The sequence below is a fragment of the Anomaloglossus baeobatrachus genome, chromosome 12 (genome assembly GCF_048569485.1).
Source record: "Anomaloglossus baeobatrachus isolate aAnoBae1 chromosome 12, aAnoBae1.hap1, whole genome shotgun sequence".
Lineage (NCBI taxonomy): Eukaryota > Metazoa > Chordata > Amphibia > Anura > Aromobatidae > Anomaloglossus > Anomaloglossus baeobatrachus.
The window spans coordinates 47,575,568-47,589,900 of NC_134364.1; the positions used below are offsets into that span (position 1 = coordinate 47,575,568).

Below are 14,333 nucleotides of genomic sequence, written 5' to 3' on the forward strand. Positions count from 1 at the left end.
TGAGCAGCTCAGGAGACAACTTGAGAATACCCCTTTAAGGGTCTCTCTCATCTTTTTAAATGGATACATTTGCTAAGTGCTTGTAAAAACCTAATAAAAAATACTCTGTTCTCAGGAACCAAGTTTTTTTTTTTTTTTTTAATTCTATAGTTTACAGACATAAGGAAGCTACGTAGCCAATATAGAATATCAGCTATGTGTGCTGTCTACAAAAGACCGGGCCGGTGGTGGACGGGTGCCAATTAACAGTTGTTACAGAAAGACTGCTACATACGGAGAGTCGGAAATACAATGCTAGAGATCGGATTATGATATAAGTGTTTACAGGGCGGATACCAAGTTCTTCGTCAAGTGGCCATATCCTATAATACCTTCATACACTGATCATTCTCTGCTGGAATCATGGGGAAGAAGGGAATTTTGTTTACTTACCGTAAATTCCTTTTCTTCTAGCTCCAATTGGGAGACCCAGACAATTGGGTGTATAGCTATTGCCTCTGGAGGCCACACAAAGTATTACACTTAAAAGTGTAAGGCCCCTCCCCTTCTGGCTATACACCCCCAGTGGGATCACTGGCTCACCAGTTTTAGTGCCAAAGCAAGAAGGAGGAAAGCCAATAACTGGTTTAAAGACCAATTTAATCCGAGGAAACATCGGAGAACTGAACCATACCACATGAACAACATGTGTACCCGAAAAAACAGAAAAACCCAGAGAAAACAGGGCGGGTGCTGGGTCTCCCAATTGGAGCTAGAAGAAAAGGAATTTACGGTAAGTAAACAAAATTCCCTTCTTCTTTTTCGCTCCTAATTGGGAGACCCAGACAATTGGGACGTCCAAAAGCAGTCCCTGGGTGGGTAAAAGAATACCTCGTGATAGGGCCGTCAAACAGCCCTTTCCTACAGGTGGGCAATTGCCGCCTGAAGGACTTATCTACCTAGGCTGGCGTCTGCCGAAGCGTAGGTATGCACCTGAAAATGCTTGGTAAAAGTATGCAGACCCAATCAGGTAGGTGCCTGACACACCTGCTGAGCCGTAGCCTGGTGCCGTAATGTCCAGGATGCACCCACGGCTCTGATAGAATGGGCCTTCGGCCTTGAGAGAACCAGAAGCCCAGTAGAACTGTAGGTTTCAAGAATTGGTTCCTCGATCCCCCGAGCAAGGGTGGATTTGGAAGCTTGCGACTGTTTACGCCGACCAGCGACAAGGACAAAGAGTGCATCCGGGTGGCGCAGGAGCGCCATGCGGGAAGTAGAACCTGAGTGCTCTCACCAGAACCAACAGATGCAAATCTTTCTGAAATTGGTGGACTGGACGAGGACACTATGAAAGTGGGATACCACCTTAGGGAGAAATTCCGGAACCGGACGCAGAACTACCCTGTCCTGGTGAAGGACCAGGAAGGGAGTTTGTATGAGAGCGTTGCTAGCTCGGACACTGTCCTAAGAGACGAGACCGTTACTAGAAGGCCACTTCCCGTGAAAAGCGGGAAGGGAGACATCTTTCAAAGGCTCGAAAGGCGGCATCTGGAGAGCAATTAGAACCTTGTTCAGATCTCAGGGCTCTAACGGCCGCTTGTACGGAGTGCTGAGAAGACAAACTCCCCGTAGGAACGTGCGTACCTGAGGAAGTCGTCGTTTCTGAAAAATACAGATAGCGCTGAGACTTGTCCCTAAAGGGAACTGAGCGACAACCCATTTTCCTACCTAGATTGCAGGAAGGAAGGAAACATAGACGATGCAACCGGCCAGGGAGAAACACCCTGCGCCGAGCACCGAGATAAGAATATCTTCCACGTCCTGTTCAAATGGAAGAATGGCCCTTGAGACAGCCAGTCTGATTGGTCTGGTAGTGCCCCCGGTTAGCCTACCGTGAGGCACCACAGAACCGAGTACCACAACATCCTCGGCCAATCTGTAGCGACGAGGATGGCGCGGCCGCAGTCGGTCTTGATCTAGCGCAGTACTCTGGGCAACAATGCCAGAGGTGGCACCTAAGGTAGCTGGAACTGCGACCAATGCTGAACTAAGGCGTTTGCCGCCAGAGCTCGATGATTGTGAAACCGTGCCATGAAGCTGGCACATTGTTGTTGTGCCGTGACGCCATTAGATCGACGTCCGGCCTCTGTCAGCGGCGCCAGATCTCCTGAAACCCGTCCGGGTGAGGAGACCATCCTCTTTCGGCCACACCTCAGCGACTTAGGAAGTCAGCTTCCTAGTTTCCACACTTGGGATGTGAATTGTGGATATGGTGGATGCCGTGTCTTCCACCCACATCAGAACCTGCCGGACTTCCTGGAAGGCTTGCCGGTTGCGCGTTCTTCCTTGGTGGTTGATGTATGCCACCGCTGTGGAGCTGTCCGACTGAAGTCGGATATGCTTGCTTTCCAGCCGCTGTTGGAAGGTTTGTAGGGCAAGATACACTGCTCTGTGTTCAAGAACATTGATCTGAAGGGTGGACTCTTGCTGAGTCCACGTACCCTGAGCGCTGTAGTGGAGAGAAACTGCTCCCCACCCTGATAGACTCGCGTCTGTCGTAACTATCGCCCAGGATGGGGATAGGAAGGACCTTCTTTTTTAACCAAGAGGTGGGAAGAAGCCACCACCGTAGAGATTCCTTGGCCGCCTGAGAAAGAACGACGACTCTGTTGAGGGACGTCGACTCCTCGTCCCATTGGCGGAGAATGTCCCATTGTAGTGGACGCAGTAAAACTGCGCGAAAGGAACTGCCTCCATTGCTACCATCTTACGTAGGAAGTGCATGAGGCGTCTCAATGTGTGCGACTGTTTCTTAAAGAAGAGCTTGCAGCCCGTAGTGAATGCTGTTTGTCTAGCGGAAGCTTCACTATCGCTGAGAGAGTAAGAAACTCTATGCCTAGATATGTTATCGATAGGGTCGGGGTCGGATCTGACTTTGAAAAGTTGATGATCCACCCAAAACTTTAGAGAGTCTCCAGCGCAACGTTCGGGCAGTGTTGGCATGTTTCCCAAGAGAGTGCCTTGACAAGTAGATCGTCTAAATACGGGATCACAGAGTGACTCTGAGAGTGCAGGACTGTGACTACTGCTGCCCTGACCTTGGCGAAGACCAGTGGGACTGTCGCTAGCCGGAAGGTAGAGCTACGAACAGAAGGTGTTCGTCTCCTATAACGAAGCGTAGACACGCTAGTGCTCTGGATCAATCGGCACGTGTGGATAAGCATCCTTGATGCCTAATGATGCTAGGAAATATCCTTGGGACCTTGAGGCGGAGTGATTCCATCCGGAACCGCCTGGTGTCCACGAGCTTGCTGAGCATTTTTAGATCCAGAACGGGATGGAACGGCCCGTTGTTATAGGTACCGCAAAGAATTTGGGGTAAAAACCGTGACCTTGTTCCTGAAGAGGAACGGGGGTCATCACTCTTTCTGCCTATAGAGTGCACCCTGTTTGCAGAAGAGCAGCGGCTCGGCCGTGAGGTGGAGAAATTCTGAAGAATCGAGTTGGAGGACGAGAAGTGAGCTCTATCCTGTACCCGTGAGACAGAATGTCTCACACTCAATGGTCATTGACCTATGGCAGCTAAATATCGCCAAGGCGGGAGAGCCTGCTACCGACCGAGGCCGCAAGTCATGAGGAAGCCGCCTTGGAAGCGGGTTTTCAGACTGTCGATTTTTTGGGCGAGACTGAGCCCGCTAAGAACCTGAGCTCCTCTGATCCTTTTGAGTCCACATTGGACGAGGAAAAATGGGACCTGCCCGAGCCTCGAAAAGGCCGAAAACCCCGACTGCCTCTTGCTCTGTTGGGGTTTGTTGTGTCCGGGCTGAGGAAAGGATGAATCCTTACCCCTGGACTGTTTAATGGTTACATTCACCAAACAGTCGGTCAGCAGAAAAAGGCAACTGGTAGGCAACCTTTTTTTGGAAGCAGAATCTGCCTTCCATTCACTTAACGAGCAGACCAGGCTCTGCTTAAAAACACGGAGTAGCGGAGGCTACCGCCGCACGGTTCGCAGAGTCCAGGACAATCTGAATCGCGTAAGAAGCAAATGCAGACATTTGAGAGGTTAAGGATGCCACCTGCGGCACAGATGTACGTGTAACCGTGTCAATCTGTGTAAGACAAGCTGAAATAGCTTGGAGTGCCCCAAGGGAGAGAATGCCGGAGCCAACAGCAGTTCCATCTCCCACTGCAACTATGGATCTAGCTACAAGCCTGGAGATTGGAGGATGCCGCTTGAGACACTGGGTCCAGTCCCTGACCAAGTCAGGGGACAGGGATAACGTGTATCCTAAGCCGTTTGGAGAAGCGCATATCTGGATAAGCGTGGTGTTCCTGGACTGCCTCTCTGAAGGCAGAGTGGTCCAGAAAAATACGTGAAGCTGACTCCTCCACTGGAGGAGCTGTGAGAAATAACCCACATTCTATAGATGGACGCTATAAGATTATTTACTATGGCGTCACGATCAGGTGTATCCAGATTGAGAGCGGTCTCAGGATCAGAATCCTGAGCCGCTACTTCCGCCTCATTACACAGCGAGTCCTTCTGCTAGGACCCTGATGAAACCGAGGCCGCTCATAGTGAGCCCGCTTAGGCTCCTCCGCATAATCCAGGAGGGTATATACAACGTGCGACCAAACAGTGCAATGTATATAGTACAAGCATATCTATAAGTGCACTTCTGCACTAGTGGGGTTAGCACCACAGGTGCTGCTTAACGCCTGTTGCAGCGATTGTGTGACTATCAGAATGCCAGGGTCTTCCACACTTGTCTCTGTTCGTACAGAAACTGACACTAATGGCTGCCGGCGTCCTTGTAGAGAAGGAAGCCGTGGGCGTGCCTGAGAAAGTGCGGGAATCCGGATTCACAGTGCACACAGTGAGAGGGGTGGAGTATGCAAAACATACTCCAGCTCTCAGCGCTGCTGTGCTATGCAGCGTCACGCCCCTACCCTGACTGTCAGGGCTGTGGGCGGTAACGAAGGGAGACTAGGCCCAGAAGCCGGGGACTCGAGTTAACAGCGCGGCCGCCGTAAAAGCGCGGGCCGCGCTGAAGTCCCCGGCGCACCACAAGTGCCAGCCGCGCCGCAGTCCCAGCGGCCGGCGCGACCGATTCCTAGAAGTGGCCAGCGTCCCGCCCCTCTCCTGACTGGCAGGTCTGGGGGCGGGAACGAACGGAAGCAGGCCGCAAAAACTGGGGACTCTAGTTATCAGCGCGGCCGCCGTAAAAGCGCGGGCCGCGCTGAAGTCCCCGGCGCACCACAAGTGCCAGCCGCGCCGCAGTCCCAGCGGCCGGCGCGACCGATGCCTAGAAGTGGCCAGCGTCCCGCCCCTCTCCTGACTGGCAGGTCTGGGGGCGGGAACGAACGGAAGCAGGCCGCAAAAGCCGGGGACTCTAGTTATCAGCGCGGCCGCCGTAAAAGCGCAGGCCGCGCTGAAGTCCCCGGCGCACTACAAGTGCCAGCCGCGCCGCAGTCCCAGCGGCCGGCGCGACCAATTCCCATAAGTGAGCCTGCTTCAGCGAAGCTGAATGAGGCCATGGCACAGGCGCCGCAGCGCTGATGTCCCCCGGCGCACTACAACACCCAGCATGCTGCGGTGTGAGCGCCAAATGCACGGGGACACAGAGTACCTTGAGGAAGCAGGGCCATGTCCCTGATGTACTCCGCTCCATCCAGCATCTTCTCCAGGGGCTGTAGATGGAGCACGGTCTCAGTGCCTGGAGACCGGTAAATCCCACTTCACCCAGAGCCCTGTAAAAAGGGATGGGGAAGGAATCAGCATGTGGGCTCCTGCCGCCGTACCCGCAATGGGTACCTCAACCTTACAAACACCTCCGACATACAGTGGGGTGAGAAGGGAGCATGCTGGGGACACTATATGTGTCCTCTTTTCTTCCATCCGACATAGTCAGCAGCTGCTGCTGACTAAAAAGTGGAGCTATGCGTGGATGTGTTGCCTCCTTCGCACAAAGCACAAAACTGGTGAGCCAGTGATCCCACTGGGGGTGTATAGCCAGAAGGGGAGGGGCCTTACACTTTTAAGTGTAATACTTTGTGTGGCCTCCAGAGGCAATAGCTATACACCCAATTGTCTGGGTCTCCCAATTAGGAGCGAAAAAGAAACTACATATGAATAAACTGCACAATCGTCCATGTCCTAAATCACTGAAGCGCCGCATAATAGCACAAATAATGCAGGACCCTCTTTATACCTTTGGGGACAATTTTTGTTTTGCCGAAATATGTATCTGGGGCTAGAAAGAATTTCTGCAATTGTGTTTCTTTAAAGAAAAGTTGCACTTTTTGCCTTCTGCAGCCTCAGTGCTGAACGATGTATTGCTGGCTGCAGAATGGGTTAACAGAGAATCCATCAGTGAGCTCCTAGGTCTGACAGGAGAGGTTTTAAACTTTTTTTCTGTCTTTTTATGAACTGATTTATGACCACATCAAAGTTAAATGTGCAGAGAAACAAATCCAGTAAAAGCAAAGTGGTGCCACATTTTTAATGAAACTTATTGCAAAAATAAATTTTTTAGCCGCAAATACATGAATTTAAGAAAGAAAAAAAAAAAAGTTGTCCTTAAAAAGGTGGACAAGCCGTTTATATACACACAAAAATACTTAATAGATTTCTATTTAATTGAATAACAAAAAAATAAACAAATGCCACAAAATCACTGTTCAAACCATTTACAAGTTAATGCACCTTTGGTGTGGCCGAGCCGATCAGTGCACCTTCCGACCTACTTTTCCATCTATATCTACCCTTTTCTGGCTCCTGCAAAGCCTGAGCTGTCAATCAAGGAAGATAGGGGCGGACATATATGCAACACAAGTAGGTGGGAAGGTGTACTAAATTGTTTGGTTACACCAAGAGTGCACTGAGCGCCTGTGCTTGGTTTGAACAGTCATGTTGTGCTGACAGACTTCTTTAAAACAGTATAGCGGGGTTTTTTTCTTTTACATTAGCTATTGCTTGCAGATATCAGCCAGACAAAACTGATCCTATATTCTGAACTACACATCTTTTGTAATGGTAACAAAGTAAAGGAGCAGGAGACTTTAGGTGGCCAAAAACAAAGTAAATATTGGGCAAATGTGCTCATTTCAAAGGGAGCGGACAATAAGTTGTATGAGGGTCTCCTAACTGGGCCCTAAAGGGGGCTTTACATGCAGCGACATCGTTAGCGATGTCGCTGGTGAAAGCACCCGCCCCCGTCTGTTGTGCGTCATGGGCAAATCACTGCCCATGGCGCACAACATCGTCACACGGACTTACCTGCCTAGCGACGTCGCTGTGGACGGCGAACCGCCTCCTTTCTAAAGGGGCGGTTCGTTCGGCGTCACAGCGACGTCACACGGTAGCTGTCCAATAGAAGCGGAGGGGCAGAGATGAGCGGGCCGAACATCCCGCCCACCTCCTTCCTTCCTCATTGTGGGCGGCCGCAGGAACATTGTTGTTCCTCGTTCCTGCGGTGTCACACGTAGCGATGTGTGCTGCCACATGAATGGTGAACAACCTTTTGTCCTCAACAACCAGCGATTTTTTTAAAATGAACGACGTGTCAACGATGGGCGATTTGGTGAGTATTTTCCATCGTTAACGGCCCTTCATCGCTAACGATGCCGGATGTGCGTCACGGAATCCGTGACCCCGGTGATATATCGTTAGATACGTCGTTGCGTGTAACGGGGTCTTGACAGAAGATGATGGTGGGGTCAAAAATGGTTGTACATAGCTGTATTTCGACATGTCCAATCCTTTGATCTGCTAGTAGAGGTGTGTAGTAGCAGTTTCCCCCACTGTCCATTAAACCATAAAGGGCAAGGGCCAACTTTTAACAGTCAGTTGTTAAAGCCCACATTTCAGCCAAAACATATAAAGTGCATGGCTTCCCCTCCAACTCTCCCTCAAAAGACAATGTTGGGAGGAAAAGAAGGATCAGACATGTTGACTTTCCATACTCGTCTCTCCTAAAGAGAAAAGCCACCACCAAAAGGGGGTTTCCTGATGATTTTTCTAAAGATCCCTTTATCTATGCTAGTGTATACAGGGACGGTTAGGCAGGGATTAGAAATATGCACCCGGAACTGCTCATTGCTCTAGGTGCATATTACACCTGACAAGTTCCCTTTAACTCCTTCCACCCTCGTAAAAAGAGGATTTGGGGTACTCACCATAAAATCTCTTTCTCGTAGCCTTCATTGGGGGACACTCATGGTCTCCTGTGTCTCCCAATGAAGCTAGAGAGAAAACACATGTGCTTTCCTGAGTGTGGAGCATGAGGTAGGGCTGGCAGAGCAGACAGATCCGGGGTGTAGGGGCACATATAGGACATACCCAAGTATGCACGCCCAACAGAAAATATGGTGCAGCAGCCCTGGGGTTTTAATGGACCTTGGACTGTCAGTACATACTGTCCGCTGGCCTAGATCAAGTCAAAGAGATTGAGGACTTTTTTTTGGCCAAGTTCCTAATATGTGGTTATGGTTGATCCAATGTCTATTACCATTACTTTAAAATCGGCAAGCCCAAAGAAATTGGTATAGATCTATATCATAGCGTGGCGTCCTGAAATGTGTCACTCACCACGGCAGTATAGCAGACTTTTGTGACGCTGCAATTCACACTCACGACCTTTCCCAATAATTCATCCCCGATGCGTTTCACATCAACATCCTCCTCTTCACTGCTGCTCTCTTCTTTCTCATCTTCGGTCCTAGTGAAAAAAAAACAAAACAAACAAAACAAACAGAATTTAGGTCTAGCAGTATGAGGTGAGACTTCATCAATATTCTTGTTAAGATTTTTTTTCCCTTTTATGCAGTTTTTTTTTTTTTTTACACTTATGTCTGATACTCTTCTTGATCCAGGCCGTACAATACAGTACAGCAGGCACCTACGCTACAATTTAAGCCGTTCCCAGAACATAAAATTAAGACAGATAATTAAAGGGGTTTACCAATACAAGAAGTTAATGGCATAAGGCTTTGGATTGGCGACTGCTCAAACCCCCAGTGACCCCATACAGCGCCCTGTGCAGGCATCTGTGACATCCCTATTCATTCTGGGGATCGGTGGGGGTCCCAGAGGTTTTACTAACAAGTCATGATACCAATTAACTTATCCTCACCAAGTCACAGATGTCAAATAGCGTAAGTCCAATCTCACCCAGAGGTGCTCTATATTTATGCAGAAAATAATGGGCTTTAGTAGACGGGGGAGCAATCACTATGGTGACATTATAATTATACAGTGGCTGGCGTGCAAGTGGGCAGTGAGCTGGACTGGAATTTCCCAGGCTTTCAGACATGGAAAAAAAAAAATTATATTATATTATATTATAAAATAAATTTTATATATATATATATATATATATATATATATATATATATATATATATATATATATATATATATATATATATATATATATATATATATATATATATATATATATATATATATATATATATATATATATATATATCCACAATGAAGAGATGAAAGGTCGCACTCCAAAGGTCGAATAAAATATTTTTCTTTTTATTCCACGATCACATCAGGGGTACAGGTAGTGAGGGAGGATGAGGGTGTGCCACGTCGGACGACGGCAGCCGTTTCGCAAGTAACCTTGCTTCTACGGGTCCAGTACCACTGGACCCGTAGAAGCAAGGTTACTTGCGAAACGGCTGCCGTCGTCCGACGTGGCACACCCTCATCCTCCCTCACTACCTGTACCCCTGATGTGATCGTGGAATAAAAAGAAAAATATTTTATTCGACCTTTGGAGTGCGACCTTTCATCTCTTCATTGTGGATCTTGTATAGCCTTTGCTTTGGGACACGCACCCAGGTCTCCACCTGCCTGAAAGCACAGCTTTGTCAGCCATACAGGGATCGGCGGTGCCCGGTATCCTCCACTCAGCTTTATATATATATATATATATATATATATATATATATATATATTTAGACTTATATTTATTATTATTTTTTATATTATTATTATAATATTATAATTATTTTATTGTTTATATTTATTATTATCTTTATATTTTTATATTAAAAATTTGATTTTATATATATATATATATATATATATAAGAGAATTTTGTTTACTTACCGTAAATTCTTTTTCTTATGGTTCCGTAATGGGAGACCCAGACCATGGGTGTATAGCTTCTGCCTCCGGAGGACACACAAAGTACTACACTAAAAAGTGTAGCTCCTCCCTCCGAGCATATACACCCCCTGGTTAACCAAATATAGCCAGTTTAGTGCAAAAGCTGAAGGAGAGTAGCCACCCACAAGTAGAGATAGAGCAAGAACCGGAACAACCGGAGCCTCTGTCTACAACAACAGCCGGTGATAACACGCGGAACAAGAAACTGCCAACAGGGAGGGTGCTGGGTCTCCCATTACGGAACTATAAGAAAAAGAATTTACGGTAAGTAAACAAAATTCTCTTTTTCTTCATCGTTCCTATGGGAGACCCAGACCATGGGACGTCTCAAAGCAGTCCATGGGTGGGAATAAACAGAAAAACTGAGAAGTAGGCGAAACCTAACTTCGCAAAAATGGGCGACAGCCGCCAGAAGGGTGCATCTGCCCAAGCTCGCATCTGCCGAAGCATGAGCATGCACTTGTAGTGCTTCGAAAAGGTGTGCAGACTAGTCCAAGTGGCAGTCTGACAGACCTGCTGAGCCGTAGCCTGGTGCCTGAAACCCAAGAGGCACCGACAGCTCTGGTAGAGTGTGCCTTGATCCCCCGGCGGGGGGAGGCACTTGAGTACACTGGTAGGCATCGGAAATGGCCGACATAATCCAACGAGCTAGGGTCGGCTTAGAGCCGAGAGGCCCTTACGCCGACCTGTGGTCAGCACAAAAAGAGGTGCACCGCCTAAGAATAGCGGTGCGAGACACATAGATCCGGAGCGCCCGCACCAGATCCAGGATATGCAACGCTTTTTCAAAGCGATGAACAGGAGCCGGACAAAAAGGAAGGCAGGGAAATGTCCTGGTTAAGGTGGAAGGAGAAACCACCTTAGGGAGGAAGTCCGGAGTCGGACGGAGAACCACCTTGTTTTGATGAAAAACCAAAAGAGGTGACTCCGAGGAGAGTGCAGCCAAATCAGAGACTCTCCCGAGGGAAGTTATGGCCACTAGAAAGACCACTTTCTGTGAAAGACGAGACAAAGAAACCTCCCTAAGAGACTCAAAAGGGGGGGTTTCTGGAAGCCGTGAGGACCAGATTAAGGTCCCAGGGATCCAAAGGCCGCCGGTAAGGCGGAATGATGTGAGATGCGCCCTGTATGAAGGAGCGCACCTGAGCCAGCCGGGCGATACGCCGCTGGAAACACACTGGCAGAGCCGAGACCTGTCCCTTGAGGGAATTGAGGGATAGTCCTAGCTGCAGACCGGACTGTAGAAAGGACCGGAGGGTCGGCAAGGAAAGAAGGGAATTTTGTTTACTTACCGTAAATTCCTTTTCTTCTAGCTCCAATTGGGAGACCCAGACAATTGGGTGTATAGCTACTGCCTCCGGAGGCCGCACAAAGTACTACACTTAAAAGTGTAAGGCCCCTCCCCTTCTGGCTATACACCCCCCCGTGGGAGCACGGGTCCCTCAGTTTTAGTGCAAAAGCAAGAAGGAGGAAAGCCAATAACTGTTTCAAATACAATTCAATCCGATAAACAATATCGGAGAACGTAACTTATCAACATGAACAACATGTGCACCCGAAAAACAGATACCCTCAGAAAAAACAGGGCGGGTGCTGGGTCTCCCAATTGGAGCTAGAAGAAAAGGAATTTACGGTAAGTAAACAAAATTCCCTTCTTCTTTTTCGCTCCTAATTGGGAGACCCAGACAATTGGGACGTCCAAAAGCAGTCCCTGGGTGGGTAAAAGAATACCTCGCGATCGGGCTGTCAGGCAGCCCTTTCTAACAGGTGGGCCACCGCCGCCTGCAGGACTTGTCTACCTAGGCTGGCATCCGCCGAAGCGTAGGTATGCACCTGATAATGCTTGGTGAAAGTGTGCAGACTCGACCAGGTAGCCGCCTGGCACACCTGCTGAGCCGTAGCCTGATGCCGTAATGCCCAGGACGCACCCACGGCTCTGGTAGAATGGGCCTTCAGTCCAGAAGGAGTCGGAAGCCCAGCAGAACGGTAGGCGTGAAGAATTGGTTCCTTGATCCACCGCGCAAGGGTGGATTTGGAAGCTTGCGACCCTTTATGCTGACCAGCGACCAGGATAAAGAGTGCATCCGAACGGCGCAGAGGCGCCGTGCGGGAAATGTAGATCCTGAGTGCTCTCACCAGGTCCAACAGATGCAAACCCTTTTCAAATTGGTGAACTGGATGCGGACACAAAGATGGTAAAGTGATATCCTGATTGAGATGAAAGGAAGATACCACCTTGGGAAGAAACTCTGGAATTGGACGCAGTACTACCTTGTCTTGGTGAAACACCAGGAAGGGAGATTTGCAAGATAACGCCGCCAGCTCTGACACTCTCCGAAGAGACGTGACCGTCACCAGAAAAGCCACTTTCTGTGAAAGCCGAGAAAAGGAAATCTCCTTCATAGGCTCGAAAGGTGGCTTCTGGAGAGCAATTAGAACCTTGTTCAGATCCCAGGGTTCCAATGGCCGCTTGTAAGGGGGGACGATATGACAAACCCCTTGCAGGAACGTGCGTACCTTAGGAAGTCGCGCCAGGCGCTTCTGAAAGAATACGGATAGCGCAGAGACTTGTCCTTTAAGGGAGCTAAGCGACAAACCTTTTTCCAACCCAGACTGCAGGAAGGAAAGAAAAATAGGCAATGCAAATGGCCAGGGAGAAACTCCCTGAGCAGAGCACCAAGATAAGAATATCTTCCACGTTCTGTGGTAGATCTTGGCGGAGGATGGTTTCCTAGCCTGTCTCATGGTGGCAACAACATCATGAGATAAACCTGAGGTCCCTAGGATCCAGGACTCAATGGCCACACAGTCAGGTTCAGGGCCGCAGAATTCAGATGGAAAAACGGCCCTTGAGACAGCAAGTCTGGACGGCCTGGTAGCGCCCACGGTTGTCCTACCGTGAGATGCCACAGATCCGGGTACCACGACCTCCTTGGCCAGTCTGGAGCGACGAGAATGGCGCAACGGCAGTCGGACCTGATTTTGCGGAGCACTCTGGGCAACAATGCCAGAGGTGGGAACACATAAGGTAGTCGGAACTGCGACCAATCCTGAACTAAGGCGTCTGCCGCCAGAGCTCGGTGATCGTGAGACCGTGCCATGAAAACCGGGACCTTGTTGTTGTGCCGTGACGCCATCAGGTCGACGTCCGGCATCCCCCAGCGGCGACAGATCTCCTGAAACACGTCCGGGTGAAGGGACCATTCCCCTGCGTCCATGCCCTGGCGACTGAGAAAGTCTGCTTCCCAGTTTTCCACGCCTGGGATGTGAACTGCGGATATGGTGGATGCTGTGGTTTCCACCCACGTCAGAATCCGCCGGACTTCTTGAAAGGCTTGTCGACTGCGTGTTCCCCCTTGGTGGTTGATGTACGCCACCGTTGTGGAATTGTCCGACTGAATCCGGATCTGCTTGCCCTCCAGCCACTGTTGGAAGGCTCGCAGAGCAAGATGGACTGCTCTGATTTCCAGAACATTGATCTGAAGGGTGGACTCTCTCTGAGTCCACGTACCCTGAGCCCTGTGGTGAAGAAACACTGCTCCCCACCCAGATAGGCTCGCATCTGTCGTGACCACCGCCCAGGATGGGGGTAGGAACGACTTTCCTTTTGACAATGAGGTGGGAAGAAGCCACCATCGGAGAGAGTCCTTGGTTGCCTGAGAGAGGGAGACATCCCTGTCGAGGGACGTCGACTTCCCGTCCCATTGGCGAAGAATGTCCCATTGTAGAGGGCGCAGATGAAACTGCGCGAAAGGGACTGCTTCCATTGCTGCCACCATCTTCCCTAGAAAATGCATGAGGCGCCTCAAGGAGTGGGACTGGTTCTGCAGGAGAGATTGCACCCCTGTCTGCAGAGAGCACTGCTTGTCCAGTGGAAGCTTCACTATCGCTGAGAGAGTATGAAACTCCATGCCAAGATATGTTAGTGATTGGGTCGGGGTTAGATTTGACTTTGAAAAGTTGATAATCCACCCGAAACTCTGGAGAGTCTTCAGTGCCACGTTCAGACTGTGTTGGCATGCCTCTTGAGAGGGTGCCTTTATAAGTAGATCGTCCAAATACGGGATCACGGAGTGACCCTGCGAGTGCAGGACAGCTACTACTGCTGCCATGACCTTGGTGAAGACCCGAGGGGCTGTTGCCAGCCCGAAAGGTAACGCTACGAA

General features: G+C 49.5%; 1 protein-coding gene across 5 annotated transcripts in view; it reads right to left on the reverse strand.

Moving 5' to 3' along the window:
- ARID4A (AT-rich interaction domain 4A) overlaps positions 1-14,333 on the reverse strand; it is a 244,604-nt gene that overhangs the window by 184,614 nt on the left and 45,657 nt on the right. For all 5 annotated transcript variants that reach the window (XM_075329592.1, XM_075329593.1, XM_075329591.1 and 2 more), the window contains exon 8: positions 8,573-8,702. In XM_075329592.1, coding sequence (XP_075185707.1) covers positions 8,573-8,702 — 130 coding nt within the window. The remainder of the gene's footprint in view (positions 1-8,572; positions 8,703-14,333) is intronic.